The 18506-nt window shown below is 39.7% G+C and overlaps 1 protein-coding gene across 9 annotated transcripts in view; it reads right to left on the bottom strand.

The window, feature by feature from the left end:
* Positions 1–18506, bottom strand: part of ATE1 (arginyltransferase 1) — a 162351-nt gene that overhangs the window by 24729 nt on the left and 119116 nt on the right. For 6 of the 9 annotated variants that reach the window (XM_010601209.3, XM_010601207.3, XM_010601206.3 and 3 more), the window contains one exon: positions 1485–1605. In XM_010601209.3, coding sequence (XP_010599511.2) covers positions 1485–1605 — 121 coding nt within the window. Of the gene's footprint in view, positions 1–1484; positions 1606–18506 lie in introns of those variants that run through there. The other 3 variants (XR_002784218.2, XM_023540898.2, XR_002784216.2) reach the window with 2 other exon arrangements.

The following is an 18506-nucleotide window of genomic DNA, read 5'->3' as shown; positions in this document are numbered from 1 at the left end:
AGAAAAATATTTGTGGGGAAATAAATGCACAATTTAGGACCGAAGCAATTATTGTCTTTATTTCTTTACCCCTTGTCTTCCTATTTGATTCCATTTACTCTTCCCCTCCTCTTGATAGTTTTTATTTACTCTCCTCCTCCCTCTTTTCTATTTCTCTTGCCTTTTTTTTCCTTGTCCCCAAACTAAAGCCACAGGTGGTGGTAGCAAAGTGTTCACACAATGAAGACTATGTATCATCTCCTCTGCAGTGGGCTCTGAAAGGACTCAAAGCTTAACTAAGCACAGATCGGGAACATCAAGGAATGCCACTCTGATGGAAGAGACACACATCAACACGATACAGCAAAACCAGCGAAAGCCAGAATATGTGCATGGCAGAAGCCTGTCAGAGAAGGAAAACTAATCTTTTCCACTAAAATGAGTGACAGAAAAGTGGTAAGACCACACCCTATCAAAGGCGGAAAACTTGTGAGACCCAGAAAAAAGGCAGTCCCATCAAGTTACAGCTCTCACAGGTTTCAGTGTACAATCTAGCCATCATAAAACCAAAAAAACCAAATCCGTTGCTGTCGAGTCGATTCCGACTCTTAGAGACCCTGCAGGGCACAGCAGAACTGCCCCATACGGTTTCCAAGGAGCAGCTGGCGGACTCAAACCGCCAACCTTTTGGTTATCAGCAGCACTCTTAACCACTGTGTCACCGTCCATCGTGAGAGCATCAAAATCCATGCCGTTTACCAAAGCCCTGTTGAATCCGCTGAGGATTCGGAGCACAGCACAGAGGAGGACTACTTTAAACTGTGAGTAGTACGCAGACTACAGGGAGGCGAACGGAAGCGAACACTTTGCTGGAGCGATGAACGAGAACAAGTAACGGCAAATGCAGAGGAAAGCCTGTGGCATGGATGGGATCCAGTACACTGATGTGGCTAACAAACCCTGAAACCACAGTAATCAAAGGGGAGAGTGGAAATCAACGCTGAAAACAAAAAGGCTGGGGCTCTATTGGGCAAGAAGTACAAGAGGGATGGAAAAACAGAAGCTGTCACAAAACCCGTCACAGCCCGCTGCACATGCTTCCACGTGCCCCTTCTAGCACTTTCTTCAGCTGAATACAACTTCTTCTCTACACTGGCTACATAATCAAATACCGCACAATTCCCATGCACTGTGACAGTTGTGAAAGAAATGGAAAACGGTGTCAGCCCCCAAAGCTCGTAAAAATTCTTATCTAATGGGAAAAGCTAGATCAGGAAGTGGCACAAACACACGAGGTTCCTGCTTTGCAGGACTGTGAGTGTGAGTGTGGGGGGTGGGGGGGTAGGGAGGGCATTTCCTTCCACCTCTCACGTGAGCACACACACTCACTAATACTGCGCAATACACAAAAATCAACCTGGACCCTAGGAGGAACTACGGTCACATGCACACAGACCCCAAAAACAAAGCCAACAGCTTCCAGCCCAGCTCTGCTACACACGTACCTGCTTCTGGGTCCTGGTTGAAGCGGCAGTACTTGGAGTTTTCAAGTGAGGGCAGGCACTGCTCAATGGGCACCCAAACATATGTCTCAGGACACAACAAATCCGAAGGTCTGTACTGACCCTGAAGAGAAGTGAAGAAAAACGGACAGGCATTACTAACACCATAATCTCCTAGTTGGACAGCTCCAGAGTTCCAGGAAGGGTTTTCATCACAAGTTTAAACAAGGTTGGTCAGACACGCTTTACTGTAAATACTACGTGTCCCTCCCTGCCAGGTGCTCTTTCCAGCCTCACAAACACACGCTTGACTAAGAGGCTCTCTGTGAGTTACAGGTCACCATGTGGAACGCCTGTGCTGACTGGAAGATTCGAGTGCTTACTCTCTTTTGAAGTAAATAACGTAGGATTCTTGCTGAGCTGACTGCTAACGATACCGTTCCAAAATCAAACTGTCTTTGATTTATTTATTTTTCCCAACTTGGAGTCTACCAAGTGGCTTACATTTCTAAGATTCCTGGACCAAAGACATAAAAATAGCATAACTGGATACTGTATTAGGAAAAGCTCATAAAGGGCTTCTGAAAAGGTTTACAAATACAATATAAATATTTACAAAGGTAAATGGAGCCTTTTTTGTCCTCCCCAGTAGCTTCACTATCTTTTTTCTTTTCTTATTGTACTTTAGATGAAGGTTTACAGAACAAATTAGCTTCTGGTTAAACAATTAGTACACATACGATTTGTGACATTGGTTACCAACCCCATGACAACCTTGGATTCCCTTCTCAACCTTGGATTCCCTGTTACCAGCTTTCCTGTCCCCTCCTGCCTTCTAGTCCTTGCCCCTGAGCTGGTGTGCCCCTTTAGTCTCATTTTGTTTTATGGGCCTGTCTAATCTTTGGCTGAAAAGTGAACCTCAGGAGTGACTTCATTACAGAGTGCAAAGGGTGTCTGGGGGCCATACTCTCAGGGTTCCTCCCATCTCTGTTAGGCCAGTAAGTCTGGTCTTTCTTTTGTGAGTTAGAATTGTGTTCTGTATTTTTCTCCAGCTCTATCCGGGACCCTCTACTGTGATCCCTGTCAGAGCAGTCAGTGGTGGTAGCTGGGCAACCGTCTACTTATGCTGGACTTGGTCTGGTGGAGGCTGTGGTAGTTGTGGTCCATTAGTCCTTGGGACTAACCTTTCCCTTGTGTCTTTGGTTTTCTTCATTCTCCCTCGCTCCAGACGGAGTGAGGCCAGTGCAGTATCTTAGATGGCCACTCATAGGCTTTTAAGGCCTCAGACGCTATTCACCAAAGTAGAATGTAGAACATTTTCTTTATAAACTATGTTATGCCTATTGAGCTAGATGTTCCCCAAGACCATGGTCCCCACAGCCCTCTAAAACTGTCTTAATAGAACATGTTCTTTTAATAACAAAATGAAATTTCTTTTCATGTATTAGAGCATTATATAAAGTGAACATATTTTCCAAAGTGGCATTTCATTGTCCGCAATCACAAAGGAAACCCTGGTGGCACAGTGGTTAAGAGCTGTGGCTGCTAACCAAAAGGCTGGCAGTTCAAATCCACCAGGTGCTCCTTGGAAACCCTATGGGGCAGTTCTACTCTGTCCTATAGGGTCACTATGAGTTGAAATTGACTTGATAGCAATGAGTAATCACAAATTTTTTAATTTACAGATGCAGTTCATAATTTTTATTCTCTTCTAATATATTGAAAAACACTGCCTTCTCAATATACCATATCTTTCATGCAAATAACATGCGCCTTCTACATATGCTGCCAACCTTGCCCTCCCTCTGCCTAGAATGCTTATGGAAATACCTTGGGGAAGGGGCACGGTTGGCAAAAAACATAGGTGTGTGTTAATGTTTGTAAAAATACAGTACTTCCATAGCAATTTAAACTGATAAATGTATAATTAAAAAAAAAAAGAAAAGGAGGTGGGGCCAAGATAGTACTATAGACAGAAGCACCATGCCATCCCCCTGTAGCAAAGATCTGAAAAACTAAGTAAAACAGACATAAACATCAATCCTGGAACCGTAAGTACCAAATGAAGGAATAAAGAACTTGATCAAGCACCAACTGGAATAAGAAAATGACAGAGAACAGAGAACGAGGAGGGCTACGGAGTGGAGGTCCCACATCAGCTAATGTGGCCAATTTACCAACTTGGGCTTCAGCTGCCAAAGAACTCGGACAGAGAGTACAAGAAGGCAACTTGATGGAGCTCCCAGCAGGAGACAGGGCACCTGGTTACCGTGGATACACACTTTCCTTCCTTTTATTTGTTTGCTTTCGTGTTTTTTTTTTTTTTTTGGCTTTTTTAATTGCTATTCTTTCTCCCTTGCTTCCTTTTCTCTCTCCCACCCAGCTGGCTCCACGTGCTCTCTCCTCTCCCCTTCATGACAGGCTGTGATTTTTTTGGTTTGGTTGCTTTGTTCTTTGTTTGTTGATATATTTCTCAGCCCTTTTAACTGCTTCTCTTTCTCCCTTCCTTCCTTTCCTTTCTCCCGCCCAGTTAGCCCCTTGTGCCATTCCCTCCCCTTCTTGACAGGCTGTGATTTTTTTTTGTTTGTTTTGCTTAATTTTTTTCTTTTCCTCTCTTTTTTTCTGTTTCTTCTCTCTCTCTCTCTCTCCTTTCCTTTCCTTTATTCCACCCACTCAGCCTTGTGCACTGCCCCCACCCCTTCTGGAGGGGCTGTGCTGCACAGCTCAGTTGAAGAGTCACTGCAAGTGGCCTCCCCACGTCTGTGCCGCCATCACTGACAGGCACCATCAGTGCCATTTTATGCATTTGTTTATTTATTTTTGTTATCGTTTCTTCTCTCTCTCTCCTCCTTCCTTCTTTTCCTTTCTCCCATTCACCCACCTGGATGCTTCGCCCCCAACTTCTTGGTGGACTATGCTGTACTGATTGACTGGAGAACCTCTGGCACGCAGCCTCCCCGAATCTGCAGCATCACCAAAGGAAATATTTAAAAAATTTTTTTCTTTATCTTTCCCCTTCTCCCTCCCACCTAAGCCCTGCACTGTCTCTGCCCCTTCCTGATGGGCCGTGCCATGCCACTGAACGAGAGAGACATCAGCTCACTGCCAAGTTCTGCCCCACCCCCAAGAGCCAGTACAACCACCACCATATATTTTTGTTGTTTGATTTATTTTATGTGTTTGATTCTTGGTTTCTTCTCTCTCTTTCCCCTGATCACGTAGCCCCGTGTACCACCCACCCATGTCCCTTCTTGACAGGCTGAGCCACACCATTTGGCTACAGAGCCACCAGCATACAGCTTCGCTGGATCTGCCCCAGTCCCACCCACTGAATCCTACCATACTACCATTTTACTTACTTTCTTTTTATTCATTTTTTGCCCTTTCTTTTCTTTTTACTTTTTTTGCCTTTGTTTCTCTGTTCTTTCACCCACCCACTTAGCTTTGCACGTAACATCCTCTCCTTTCCCTCCTGCCTATTTGCACTATGTGCTGAGTGCCACGCCCCCAAGCAGTACCAACATGGTCCCCCAGGCCCTGCCCTGCACTGCCCCTCCAGCCCCACCTGTCTCCCCCAGTTCATGCTGCAAATTACCCATCTCTACCCCTCCACCTCTGTTGGACATGCCTTGCTGCACCATAGCATACCTGGACAAGATGGTGAGAAGTACTGTGCCCGCTGACTAGCAAAAACAAAACACACTCAGCCTGCCTGCCTGGACATAACCAAATCAAGCAAAAAAAAAAAAAGGACAAAACAAACCCACAGTCAATAAAAAAAAGAATATAATTTCTGAATTTCCTGGAGACAGTGGACAATATCAAAACATGTAATAGAATAGGAGAAGGTGGCTCCAGAAAGTGACCAAAATAAAACACCGTAAACCTCTGCTACAAGAAAAAGCACTGGAACTACCTGATAGGGAATTCAGAACACTAATATTCAGGGTTCGCCAACAGATGAAGGAAAATGTAGACAAAAATAAGGAAAAAATAGACGAAATCACGGAAAAGACAGACAAAACAATGGAAGAAATAAAAAAAAAATAGGAACAAAATGTTAAATAAATAACTAGAAATCACGCAGAAATAGCAATTAGAAATCCAAAAGATAAACAATAAGATTTCAGAAACGGACAGTGCAATAGAAGGTTTTAGGAGCAAATTTGAAACAATGGAAGACAGGGTCAGCAAACTGAAGACAAATCCTTGGATACCACTTTGAGGAAAAATCAGAGAAAAGAATGAAGAAACCCTGAGAACAATATGGGATACAATCAAAACAAAAAATCTGTGTGTGATAGGAATTCCAGAACAAGGGGAGAAAACGGAAAACATGGAGAGGATCATTGAAGATTGCTGACAGAAAACTTCTGCAATATCATGAAAGATGAAAATCCGACTATCCAAGAAGCTCAACAAACCCCATATAGGATCAGCCCCAAAAGAAAAACACAAGACAATCACACTCACTAAAGTGAAAGGCACAAAGAATCCAGAAAAACAAAGTCACATACAAACGGGAAACAATAAGACTAAGCTCTGATTACTCAGCAGAAATCATGCAGGCAAGGCGGCAACGGGATGACACATATAAAACCCTGAAACAAAAAAAAAGCCAACCAAGAATAATATATCCTACAAAACTCTCACTTAAATATGATGGCAAATTCAGGACATTTCCAGATAAATGAAAACTACGGCAATACGTAAAAGCCAAATCAAACTCACAAGAATTATTAAAGGGAGTCCTTCACTTTGAGAACCAACAACATCAGACAACAACCTGAATCTGCCACATAGGACAAAATCAGCCAGACACCAATCTAGATAATGAACTCTCAAGGATAAAACAAAACTAAAAAGTTTACAACAGGGAAGCAGAGACATCTATAAATGACAACAACATCAGAACAATAAAAGAGGGAATAAATGGTATAAGGTATAGAACTTTCAAATGGAAAGGAAATCCAGGTGTTAACAAGTAATAAAAGACTGGTTTAAACTTAGAAAAATAGGGGTAAATTTCTACTTAAGCGCAAAGAAAGTTAACAAACCTACTCATCAAAATAAAGATAAACAGAGTCTCAGTAAACGCAAAATCTACAAAAATGAAAAAAAAAAAAGCACAAACCAAAGGAATTCGGCACATAAGAGTAAGAGGAACAACAACAACAAAAAAGTCAGCACCACAAAATGACAGCAATAAACTTACACCTATCAATAATCACACTGCATGTAAACAGCTTAAATGCACCCACAAAGAGACAGAGAGTGACAGAATGGATAGAAATATGCTGTCTACACCTCAGAAACAAAGACATAAATTTATTAAAAATCAAAGGATGGAAAAAATATATCAAGCAAACAGCTACCAAAAAAGAGCAGGAGTGGCAACACTAACCTCAGATAAAATACACTTCAAAACAGAATCCACCATAAAAGTCAAAGGAGGGCATTATGTACTGACTAAAGGGACAACCCACCATGAAGACAACCTTAATAAATGTCTACGCACCCAATGACAGGGCTCCAAAATACATAAAACAAATGCTAACAGCACTGAAAAGAGAAACTGATACTTCCACAATAATAGCAGGAGACTTTAATGCACCACTCTCAGTAAAGGACAGAACATCTTGAGAGAAAACAAAGATACAGAAAATCTAGAAGGCCACAATCAGGCAATTTGACCTCATAAACATACATAGAACACTCTACCCATGAGCTGCAAAGTATACACACGTTCTTTTCCAACACGCATGGAACATTCTCCAGAATAGACCACATCTTAGGGCCACAAAGCAATCCTCAATAAAATTCAAAACACTGACATAATACAAAGTATCTTCTCTGATGACAACACCATCAAAGTTGAAATTTATAACAGGAAAAGTAAGGAGAAAAAAATCAAATACATGGAAACTGAATAACACCCTGCTTAAAGACCACTGGGTAATATAAGAAATCAAAGATGGAATAAAGAAATTCCTAGAATCAAAGGACAATGAAAACACATCATACCAAAACCTTTGGGACACAGCAGAGGCAGTGCTCAGAGGTCAATTTATAGCAATAGATGCACCCATCAAAAAAGAAGGGATGAAATCAAAACATTAGCTATACAACTCAACCAAATAAAAGAATAGCAAAAGAAGCCCACAGCCACCAGAATAAAGGAAATTTAAAAAAAAAAAAATTTTTTTTTTAGAGGAACATTTGTAAGAATAATTTCCTAAAGCTTCTTAAAAGCTGTTTCTTTAGAAAAATGCTTTATCTAAAACAAAAGCTATATAACAGATGCCAAAGAAAAAAATCATTCACTTAAGAGCAATGTGGTGGTCACCAGTTAACAGAGGAGATAAAGAAGGTGGGAGGATTTAGTGAGAATTTTCAGAAATGTCAAGGCTCTATGTTATTTGAACTTAATTAAAATTCCAAAGGTTTCTTCTCTAAGCTTTAAAATTTATTACACTGAGGTTTTAATCTAGTATTGTGTTTTTCAAACTTTTTGAAAAACGCATTTATTTTGCTGTTACTGACAATATTCACAGCAAAACACACACCAATTCAACTTAGTGACATTGATTATATTCTTGGAGTTGTGCAGCTATTCTCACCCTCCTATTCTGAGTTGCTCCTCCCCCATTAACATAAACTCATTGCCCCCCTAAGGCTCCTATCTAATCTTTCCAGTTGCTGTTGTCAATCAAGGCAGACATTTTTTACTAAAAAAAATAAAAACTACTGTTTGGTTTTAAGAAGACTTCAGTGGATAGTTTTAGTTTAAGGTTCAGAGATTATCTCAGGGCAATCAACTTTTTTTTTTTTTTAAATACCACAACCCATAGTAAGAAATATTTTACTTTACAATCTAGTAAACACATATGCATATATAAAACTGAGCACAAGTCTTTTACTATTCAATGTTTACCTATGTTATAGGGAACCTTGTGGTGCAGTGGTCAAAGCACTCAGTTGCTGACCAAAAGGTCAGCAGTTCGAACCTACCAGCCGCTCTGCAGAAGAAAGATGTGGCAGTCTGCTTCTGTAAGGATTTACAGCCTTGGAAACCCTATGGGGCAGTTCTACTCTGTCCTATAGGGTCCCTGTGAGTCGGAATTGACTCAACAGCAGTGGATTTCTTTTTGATTTGGTGGTGCGATGGTTAAGCACTTGGCTGTTAACCAAAAGGTCCGCAGTTCAAACCCACCACTGTCTCTGTGGGAGAAAAGACCTGTCGGTCTGCTCCATTAAAGATTACAGCCTAGGAAGCTCTATGGGGCAGTTCTACTCTGTCATATAGGGTCATTATGAGTCGGAAATGACTCAGTGGCACACAACAACCTATGTTACATAATCCTTTATTTTCTATTCTGTTTCATTTTTTAATGATGCTTTTGAACCATCAAAGTTGCTTTCACCAGCAGCAAATGGATTGCAACCCTAGAGTTTAAAAATTACTGTCTAGTGTAAAACTTATTACAAAGACTATTGCTTAAGGGCTCAGCATTATTTCCACTGCCTTCTATCAGAAAGGCACTCTACACCAAGCCTGCTCTGTGCAGGTCACTGTTGGAAGCAGCACACAGATATCAAAATAATGCCATGCCCTTCCAACAGTCAAAGCACCCAAAAAGCCTGTACTCTCATGGGAGAGACCGTACATAAATAAAACGTAAGGAAATAAATCAATTCCTGCTTGAGGGTTGGGAGAGAGTTCAAGGAGGATATGGAGTTTTACTGGGGATTTAAAAGACTGGCTGGATTAAATCTAGGGCGGGCTGAAAAGGAATGAGGGCAATCTAGATGGAGAGAGCAGTATGAACGAAGCCCCAGAGATGGGCCAAGTACAAGACGGCTCTGAGAAACCGGAAATAGCAGGGCGCTGCAGAAATGGAAAGGTGGGTGGGATTCGGTTTTGCGAAGCTGTGCTACCACACTTTGAACAACATTCTACATGAAATGAGAAGCCTTCCCGGCTGAAAAAGGAAGAACCGTGTCCTGCATTCCAACAGGAACAGGCAACAGGACCTACACCAGGACTTGGTTCTCTGGCCTCTTATTCCCCTGGAGTCCTCACTGCGTTATTCAAGCTTTACTGCCCTGGAGCAGTAAGAGGTCACCTGTAAGGGGCGGCGCCAAATGGGCCACACATGTGCCTAACGTTAAAATTCATAACAGTGGATTATTTAGAAATGAATTAATTTACTTGGGAAGTATAATAAAGCCAGCTATTCTACTGGTATCTGTTTTAGCAAAAGCAGTATCATCTCTACATTAATTCCGTAACTGCTTTATCAGGGCTCAGGGATAGCATGATGTGATGTTATCCATGCTACCGATACATCTGAAAAACTAAACAGCTGCCTAAAGCAGTGACTTTAAATCTTCTTCCCCCCTTTTTGCTTGCAGACCTTACAGATTTGCTTACAGAAAATCTGAGTAAAAACCAAGATAGGCCATTTGCTCTGCCACGTGCATATACACACAGAATTTTGGATAAAATCTCAGGGTATGGGGACCCCTGGAAACCCACCTTTGGCCATAGGAGATCCTAGGTTATGAATTCTAGTCTACAGTTGAGGGTCTTATAAGAAAGGAAAGCGATTCTTAGCAACTCTTACTCTTGATAAGACCCTGCCAAGGGGCAAAGAACGTGAAGGAATAACTCAAAGAAAAAAAAAAAGTGTGTGTATGCCATGTGTATATGACATCTCCCCAAATGACCACATATCTGGCCATAAAGCAATTCTCAACAAATTTCAAAGGATTGGCATCACACAGATCATCTCTCTGAATATAAAAACACGATAAAATCAATAACAAAAAGACAAGCAAAATCACATTATCTGTCTGAAAATTAAAAAAAAAAAAAAAAAAAACAGTCCTAAATAATCCAAAAGGAATGCTGATGATGGCACAGGGGTTAAATGCTCAGCTGCTAACCGAAAGATCAGTGGCTCAAACCTGCTAGCGCTTCGCGGAAGACCGGACAACTTCGTTCCATAAAGATCAGAGCCTTGGAAACCATATGGGCAGTTCTACTCTGTCCTGTAGGGTCACTATGACTCGGAACCGACTTGACGGTGCACACAACAGCAAATAATCCAAGGGAAAAGATGAAAATTAGCAAATGTTCATAACTAAACTGTAATAAATATACTGCGGGATACAGCTGAAGCAGTGAAAGGCACTTAGGCTCTCTGGGCATACAGGTGGGCTATATTTCTAAACCTTTTTCAGTTAGTGTGGCCACAGGACTGAGTTCAACCCAATGGAACGCAGGAAGAAGTTAAAGGCACTACTTCCAGGACTGGGTCATAAAAATCCACGCACATGCTTCTTCACCCATCTCCCCTTCTAGCAGGTTGTAATGTAATGAGTCCCACAGGGTGACCTTGGAAGTCACATGCTGAAGACAGCAGAGCCTCCATCAGCCTGAGTTTCTAACTGCACAGAGAAAGGCTGTCCGGCCCACTGGTTCACCCACACTGTACTGTTATGTAAGTAAGAAATAAACTCCAACTGTGTCTAAGTCATTATATATTTTGGAGGCTTTTTTGTTATAAGCAGCTTGTGGTACCCTAAGCAATATAACTGGTTTAATATACATAAATCAATTAGTGTTATTCACGTAATTCACAAATTAAAGGAGATAAATCACAGATTTATTTCAATAGATTCTGAAAAGGTATTTTATAAAATTCAACATCCATTCATGATCAAAACTCTTTAGCAGACTGGGAACAAGAGACAACTTTTTAATCTAATAAGATTAATATTAAGAAAAAACATAGGGAACAAATCAACGTTAACAGTGAAAAATTTAAGTACTTCTAGAGTAGGACGAGGGTAGCATCTTTCCCCACTTCCACTTAACAATGTACAGGGAGCCCTAGTCAGCACAGTGAGACAAAGAAAAGAAATAAAAAGCATAAGAATGCAAAAGAAAGCAATAAAACTGACTTAGTAGTAGCTTTGGGTTCAGTAGTAGCTTACATGATTGTATAGAAAACCGAGAAACCTGCAAATGAATAGAACTGAAGTATTTAGTAAAGTTACTGAATTAAAAAAAAAAAAAAAAGGTACAAAAGTCAAACGCATTTCTATACCTCAGGAACAAAAAAATAAATGACATTTTCAAAACGGTTCCTATGTTTAAAGGAGATTTGTATTTCCTTTTCTATGAACTTGACCCATTTCTCTTGTTGTGCTGATGATCTTTTCTTATTAAGTGAAAGAACTCTTTATATATTAAGGAAATTAACCCTTGGTTTGCAATTGTTATATTTTTCCTACTTTATCCATCTTTTGACTTGGTATGCCACGTGGAAATCTAACACAAAGTCAAATTTGTCATTTTTTAAACAGCTTCTAGGTTTGCACCATAATTAAGAAGGTGACCCTCACTTGAAGATGATGAAAACATGCTTTCATGTTGTCTCCTAATACTTTTATGCTTTCATATTTTACACTTACATTTATGCTCCACCTGAAATTTATTTTAGTGCAAGGTATAGGAAAAAGATTCAACCTTATTTCTTTCAGATGTTTGCCCAGTGGCATCAGCATCATGTTTTGAACCATCTTCATTTCCCCACTGATTTAAATGCCTCCTTGATAGTTTACTAAGTTCTCATTAAATTTTAATCTCGTTCTGGATTTTCTATTCTGCTATACTCACCTGTTTACAACTCATGTGCCGGTACCATACTGTTTTAAGTATTAAAAGCTTTTTATCATATTTTAATATCTGGTAGATCTAATTCTCCCTCACCACTGTTCACTGCAGAATGTAATGCCTTGTCTCATTACTCTAGGATCCTGTATTTACTACAAAAATATCAACATGAGTGAGAAACAGTTATAAAAACAGAATGGTGTATCATTTCTATTGTGTTGGCAGAACATGAAAGAAGAAAATTCCAAAAATGTACAGTAATAAAAAGAAACACATCACCTTAAGTTAAAATAACAATCAAAATAAAATCCAAAATAGATGACGTTTTTTCCTCATTTAAGGCGGAAACTGACTGCTGACTAGCTAAGGAGGCACAGGTCAAATACTGGGGGACAGGAAAGCAGGGAGCTGGCATCAACTCTGTGCCCTCAAGGTAAAAACAGATGTGGTTTTTCTCATTACCATATTCCATGCAGATTCATCAACAGCCATCTGAACCCGGGAACTGGACTTAACGAAGACGCTGACCATCAAAAACATCCAGTCAATACCCATTTGCTGAATCCTCACTGCGAGACAGGCACTAGGTAGTGCAGTAAAAAGATAAATAAATGCATGCCTCTACATACTTCATACTCTAGTGGGAATGACTGATGGAGTACACATAAAAATGTATTAAGGGCGATAGGGTACAACTGACCAAAGTGCCTGAATTTTCACAGTGTTCTCTTAAAAATGCTGCTCTTAAGAGCAAGTCAGGTTTTTTGTTTTTTTCTTTTCCCTCACTTACAGAAAAAAAACTTATTTCTTGTATACCTGCATTACTGAAGTGGGAGTCAGATGTTTGATTTTTAACTCTTTACTCCCTTGAAAGACCGTAAATGTACACATTTTAACATCTGCTTGTTATCTGAAATCAAACTTTCAGTTAGGTTAAAACAATATTTTCTCCTAAATGCAGGCTTTTTTCAGTGCTTCAAATAGTCTCTCAAGCCATCAAAGAATGCAAAGAGTTTTATTAAATAAGCCCCTTTGAAATGTTATGCTTTCGAAACTCAGCTGGCTGAGAGTTATGTGACCAAAGTGCCTGAAGCTCAACGTTCAGTCACCATCACGCAAGTGAAAAACGTAGGGGCTTGAAAGCCACCCTGTCTTTTCAGCTGGAAGAAGAAAATGAGAACTGTTTGTATTAAGAATGTAATTACTTAAGGATTTGGGCCTGCTTTCCTGTGGTCAGAACAGAAAATATTTAATCAACTTCTAAGTACATTCATTCAGAATGGAACAATGAAGTAAAAGCAGATTAATTCTTTCCTAGGGTGCTGACTTTTTGTAAATAAGAAGAAATCTGAGTTACCAAAAATTTCTAGAGTAGTCAAATTTTTGAAACTGCAACTGCTCTGACAGGGCTTATCTCACAAATTTTTTTTAGTGCATTCTCTCCATTTGATCTACCATTTTAGAAGATAAACTCTGGACTCCCCCCATGCACACCCCCAAAGACAACAACAACAAAATATGAAATCTTACAAGCATGGACACTCTTTCAAGAGGGGAGGCTACAGGAGAGATAAGAGGCGTAAAGTTTCCTGGCAACGCTAAACACACATTTTTATTTTTTTAACCAATAAAACGTGGTTTTTCTTTATTCTTTTTTTTTTTTTTGTACTTTAGATGAAGATTTACAGAGCAAACTAGTTTCTCATTAAGCAATTAATACACACATTGTTTTGTGACACTGGCTGCCAACCCCACATGTCAACACTCTCCCCTTCATGACCTTGTGTTGTTGGTTGTTGTTAGGTGCCGTCGAGTCAGTTCCGACTCACAGGGACCCTATCTATGCACAACAGAACGAAACACTGCCTGGTCCTGCGCCATCCTTACAATCGTTGCTATGCTTGAACTCATTTTTCCAGCCACAGTGTCAATCCAGCTCGTTGAGGGTCTTCCTCTTTTCCACTGACCTTGTACTCTGCCAAGCATCATGTCCTTCTCCAGGGACTGATCCCTCCTGACAACTTCTCGGCCTTGGGTTCCCCATTACCAGCTTTCCTGCCCCCTCCAGCCTTCTCGTCCTTTCCCCCAGACTGGTGTGCCCACTTAGTCTAATCTTTGGCTGAAGGGTGAACCTCAGGAGTGACTTCATTACTGAGTTATAAGGGTGTCTGGGGCCACATTCTCAGGGTTTCTCCAGTCTCCATCAGACCCATAAGTAAGTCTGGTCTTTTTTTTTTTTCATGAGTTAGAATTTTGTTCTATATCTTTCTCTGTCCACGACTCCCTATTGTAATCCTTGTCAGAGCAGTTGGTGGTGGCAGCTGGGTACAATCTAGTTGTGTTGGCCTCAGTCTGGTGGAGGCTGTGGTAGTTGGGGTCCACTAGTCCTTGGGACTAATCTTTCCCTTGTGTCTTTGGTTTTCTTCATTCTCCCTTCCTCCTGAAGGGGTGAGAGCAGTGGAGTATCTTAGATGGCCACTCAAGCTTTTAAGACCCCACATACTACTCACCAAAGTAGAATACAGAACATTTCCTTTACAAACTATGTCATGCCAATTGAGCTAGATGTTGCCCGAAACCATGATCCCCACTGCTTCTGGTCCAGTAATTTGGTCCTCAGGGAGTTTAGATGTGTCTGTGGAGCTTCCATGACCTTGCCTTGGACAAGTTGTGCTGGCTTCCCCAGTATTGTGTACTGTCTTACCCTTCAGCAAAGTTACCACTTATTTATTGTCTATGTAGTATTTTTCCTCCCCCCCCAACCCCTCCCTCACCACCATCAAAGATTGTTTCTTTTTGTGTGTAAACCTTATCATGAGTTTTTATAGCAGAGGTCTCATACAATATTTGTCCTTTTGTGATTGATTTATTTCAGCATAATGCCCTCCAGATTGATCCATGCTGTGAGATGCTTCGCAGATTCATCGTTGTTCTTTATCGTTATGTAATACTCCACTGTGCGTACGTACCATAGTTTGTTTATCCATGCATCTGTTGAGGGGCATCTAGGCTGTTTCCATTTTTTTGCTATTGTGAATAATGCTGCTATGAAAACATGCAATGCACGTATGTCTATCTGTGTGACGGCTCTTATTTCTCTAGGATATATTCCTAGGAGTGGGTATTTCCAGCTTTTTAATGCCAATGGTGCAAGGTGAGATGGTATTTCATTGCAGTTTTGATCTGCATTTTTCTAATGGCTAATGATCATGAGCATTTCCACATTTATCTGGTAGACACCTGAATGTTTTCTTTGGTGAAGTGTCTGTCTGTTCATATACTTTGCCCATTTTTAAATTGGATTGTCTTTTTGTTGCAGAGGTGTTGGATTTTCCTGTAGATTTTTGAGATTAGACCTTTGTCAGATTTGTCATAGCCCAAAATTTTTTCCCAGTGTAGGTTCTCTTTTTACTCTTTTGGTGAAGTCTTTTGATGAGCACAAGTGTTTAATTTTTAGAAGATCCCAGTTACCTAGCTTATCTTCTGGCCTTTTTGTACTGTTAGTTACGGTTTGTATCCTGTTAACACCGTGTATTAGGTCCTCTAGAGTTGACCCTATTTTTTCCTCTGTGATCTTTACAGTTTTTGGTTTTACATTTAGGTCTCTGATCCATTTTGAATTAGTTTTTGTGTATGGTATGAGGTATGGGTCCCATTTCATTTTTTTTTTTTTTTTTTTTGCAGATGAACATCCAGTTTTGCCAATACCATTTGTTAAAAAGACTGTCTTTTCCCCATTTGATGGACTTTGGGCCGTTGCTGAAGATCAGGTGACCATAGGTAAATGGATTTACATCTGGGTTCTTGATTCTGTTCCATTTGTAAAAGTGTCTGTCATTGTACCAGTACCAGGGTGTTTTGACAACCATAGCTGTGTACTAGGTTCTGGGGTCAGGTAGTGGGAGTCTTCCTACATTATTCTTCTTCAACAGTATTTTATTCATCTGGAGCCTCTTCCCTTTCCATAAAAAGTTAATGACGAGTTTTTTCATCTCTTTAAAGAATGTTGTTGGTATTTGGATCGGGATTGCATTGTACTTGTAGATTGCTTTGAGTAGAACTGACATTTTCACAATGTTAAAAGTCTACCTATGCATGAGCATGGTATGTTTTTCCATTTATGTAGATCTCTTTTGGTTTCCTACTGTGCTGTTTTGTAGTTTTCTTTGTACAGGTCTTTTACATATCCAGTTAGATTTATTCCTATTTTATTTTTTTAGGGGCTATTATAAATGGTATTGTTTCCCTGACTTCCTTTTCATTGTTCTCTTTGTTGGTATATAGGAATCCAACTGATTTTAGTATGTAGATCTTGTATCCTTCTACTCTGCTGAATTTTTCTATTAGTTCCAATAGTTTTCTGGTGAAGTCTTATGTATTTTCTATGTATAGTACCATATCATCCACAAACAGGGGCAGTTTTACTTCTTCCTTACCAATTTGGATGCCCTTTATTTCTTTTTCTTGCCTTACTGCTCTAGCTAGAACTTCTAACACAATGTTAAATAGGAATGGTGACAAAGGACATCCTTTCTTGTTCCTATTCTCAAGGGAAATGTTTTCAGCCTCTCTCCATTAAGAATGATGTTGACTGTTGGTTTTGTAAGATGCCCTTTATTATGTTGACCTCCTTCCCTTCTATACCTATTTTTATGGAGAGTTTTTTTTATCAGGAATTGGTGTTGGACTTTGTTGAATGCCTTTTCTGTGTCGACTGAGATGATCACATGATTCTTCATGTGGTGGATTATGCTGATTGATTTTCTAATGCTGAACCATCCTTGCATAGCTGGTATGAATCCCACTTGGTCATGGTGTATTATTATTTTGATACAACACTGAATTCTATTGGGTAGAATTTTGTTGAGAATTTCTGCATCTATATTCATGAGAGATATTGGTCTGTAATTTCATTTTTTTTTTCTTTTTGGGCTGCCTTTGCCTCGTTTTGGTATCAGGATTATGTGGCTTCATAGAACGAATTTGGATGAATCCCTTCCATTTCTATGTTCTGAAATACTTTGAGTAGTACTGATGTAAGCTCTTCTCTAAATGTCTGGTATAATTCTCCAGTGAAGCCATCTAGGCCAGGGTTTTTTGGTTGTTGTTGGGAGTTTTTTTTTTTTTTAATTACTTTTTCAATCTCTTGTTATGGGTCTGTTCAGATTCTCAACTTCAGTTTGTGTTAGTTTGGGTAGGTAGGATTTTTCTAGAAATTTGTCCATTTCCTCTAGGTTTTCAAATTTGTTGGAGTATAATTTTTCATAGTACTCCATTATTATCCCTTTTATTTCAGTTGCTGGGTCTGTTGTAATGTCCCCCATTTCATTTCTTATTTGGGTTTTTTGCCTTCTCTCCTGTTTTTCTTTTGTCACCTTGGCCAATTGTTTGTCGATTTTGTTGAGCCTTTCAAAGAACCAACTTTTGCTTTTGTTGATTCTTTCTATTGTTTTTCTATTCTCTGTTTCATTTATTTCTGCTCTGATCTTTACTATTTCCGCTCTTTTGGTGGCTGTGGGCTTCTTTTGCTATTTTCTATTTGAGTTGTGTACCTAATGCTTTGATTTTGTCCCTTTCTACTTTTTTGATGGGCACATCTACTGCTATAAATTGGCCTCCAAGCACTGCCTTTGCTGTGTCCCAAAGGTTTTGGTGTGATGTGTTTTCATTCTCCTTTGATTGTAGGAATTTTTTTTTATCTCATCTTTGATTTCTTCTATTTACTCAGTGGCTTTTAAGCAAGGTGTTATTTAGTTCCCACGCATTTGATTTTTTTCCCCCTTGCTCTTCCTGTTACTTATTTCTACATTGATGGCTTTGTGATCAGAGAAGCTACTTTGTATTATCTCAATGCTTTGGATTTTGTTGAAGGTTGCTTTGTGGCCTAAGATGTGGTCTATTCTGGAGAATGTTCCATGTGGGTTGGAAAAGAATGTGTACTTTGCAGCTGTTGGATGGAGGGTTCTATATATGTCTATGAGGTCAGCTGGTTGATTGTGGTCTTCTAGATCTTCTGTATCTTTGCTGAGTTTCTTTCTAGATGTTCTGTCCTTTATCGAGAATGTTGCATTGAACTCTCCTACTATTATCGTGGAATTACCAATTTTTCTTTTCAGTGCTGTTAGAGTTAGTTTTATGTATTCTGGAGCCCTGTCATTGGGTGTGCAGACATTTATTACGTTTATGTCTTCATGTTGGATTGTCCCTTTAATCAATATATAATGCCCTTCTTTGTCTTATATGGTAGATTTTGTTTAAAAAAAAAAAAATTTTTTTTTTTTTTAATCTGAGATGAGTATTGCCACTCCTCTTTTTTGGTAGCTGTTTGCTTGACAAATTTT

This window comes from Loxodonta africana, chromosome 16, assembly GCF_030014295.1.
Source record: "Loxodonta africana isolate mLoxAfr1 chromosome 16, mLoxAfr1.hap2, whole genome shotgun sequence".
In the NCBI taxonomy this organism is placed as follows: domain Eukaryota; kingdom Metazoa; phylum Chordata; class Mammalia; order Proboscidea; family Elephantidae; genus Loxodonta; species Loxodonta africana.
This window is presented reverse-complemented; position numbering and strand designations above follow the sequence as displayed.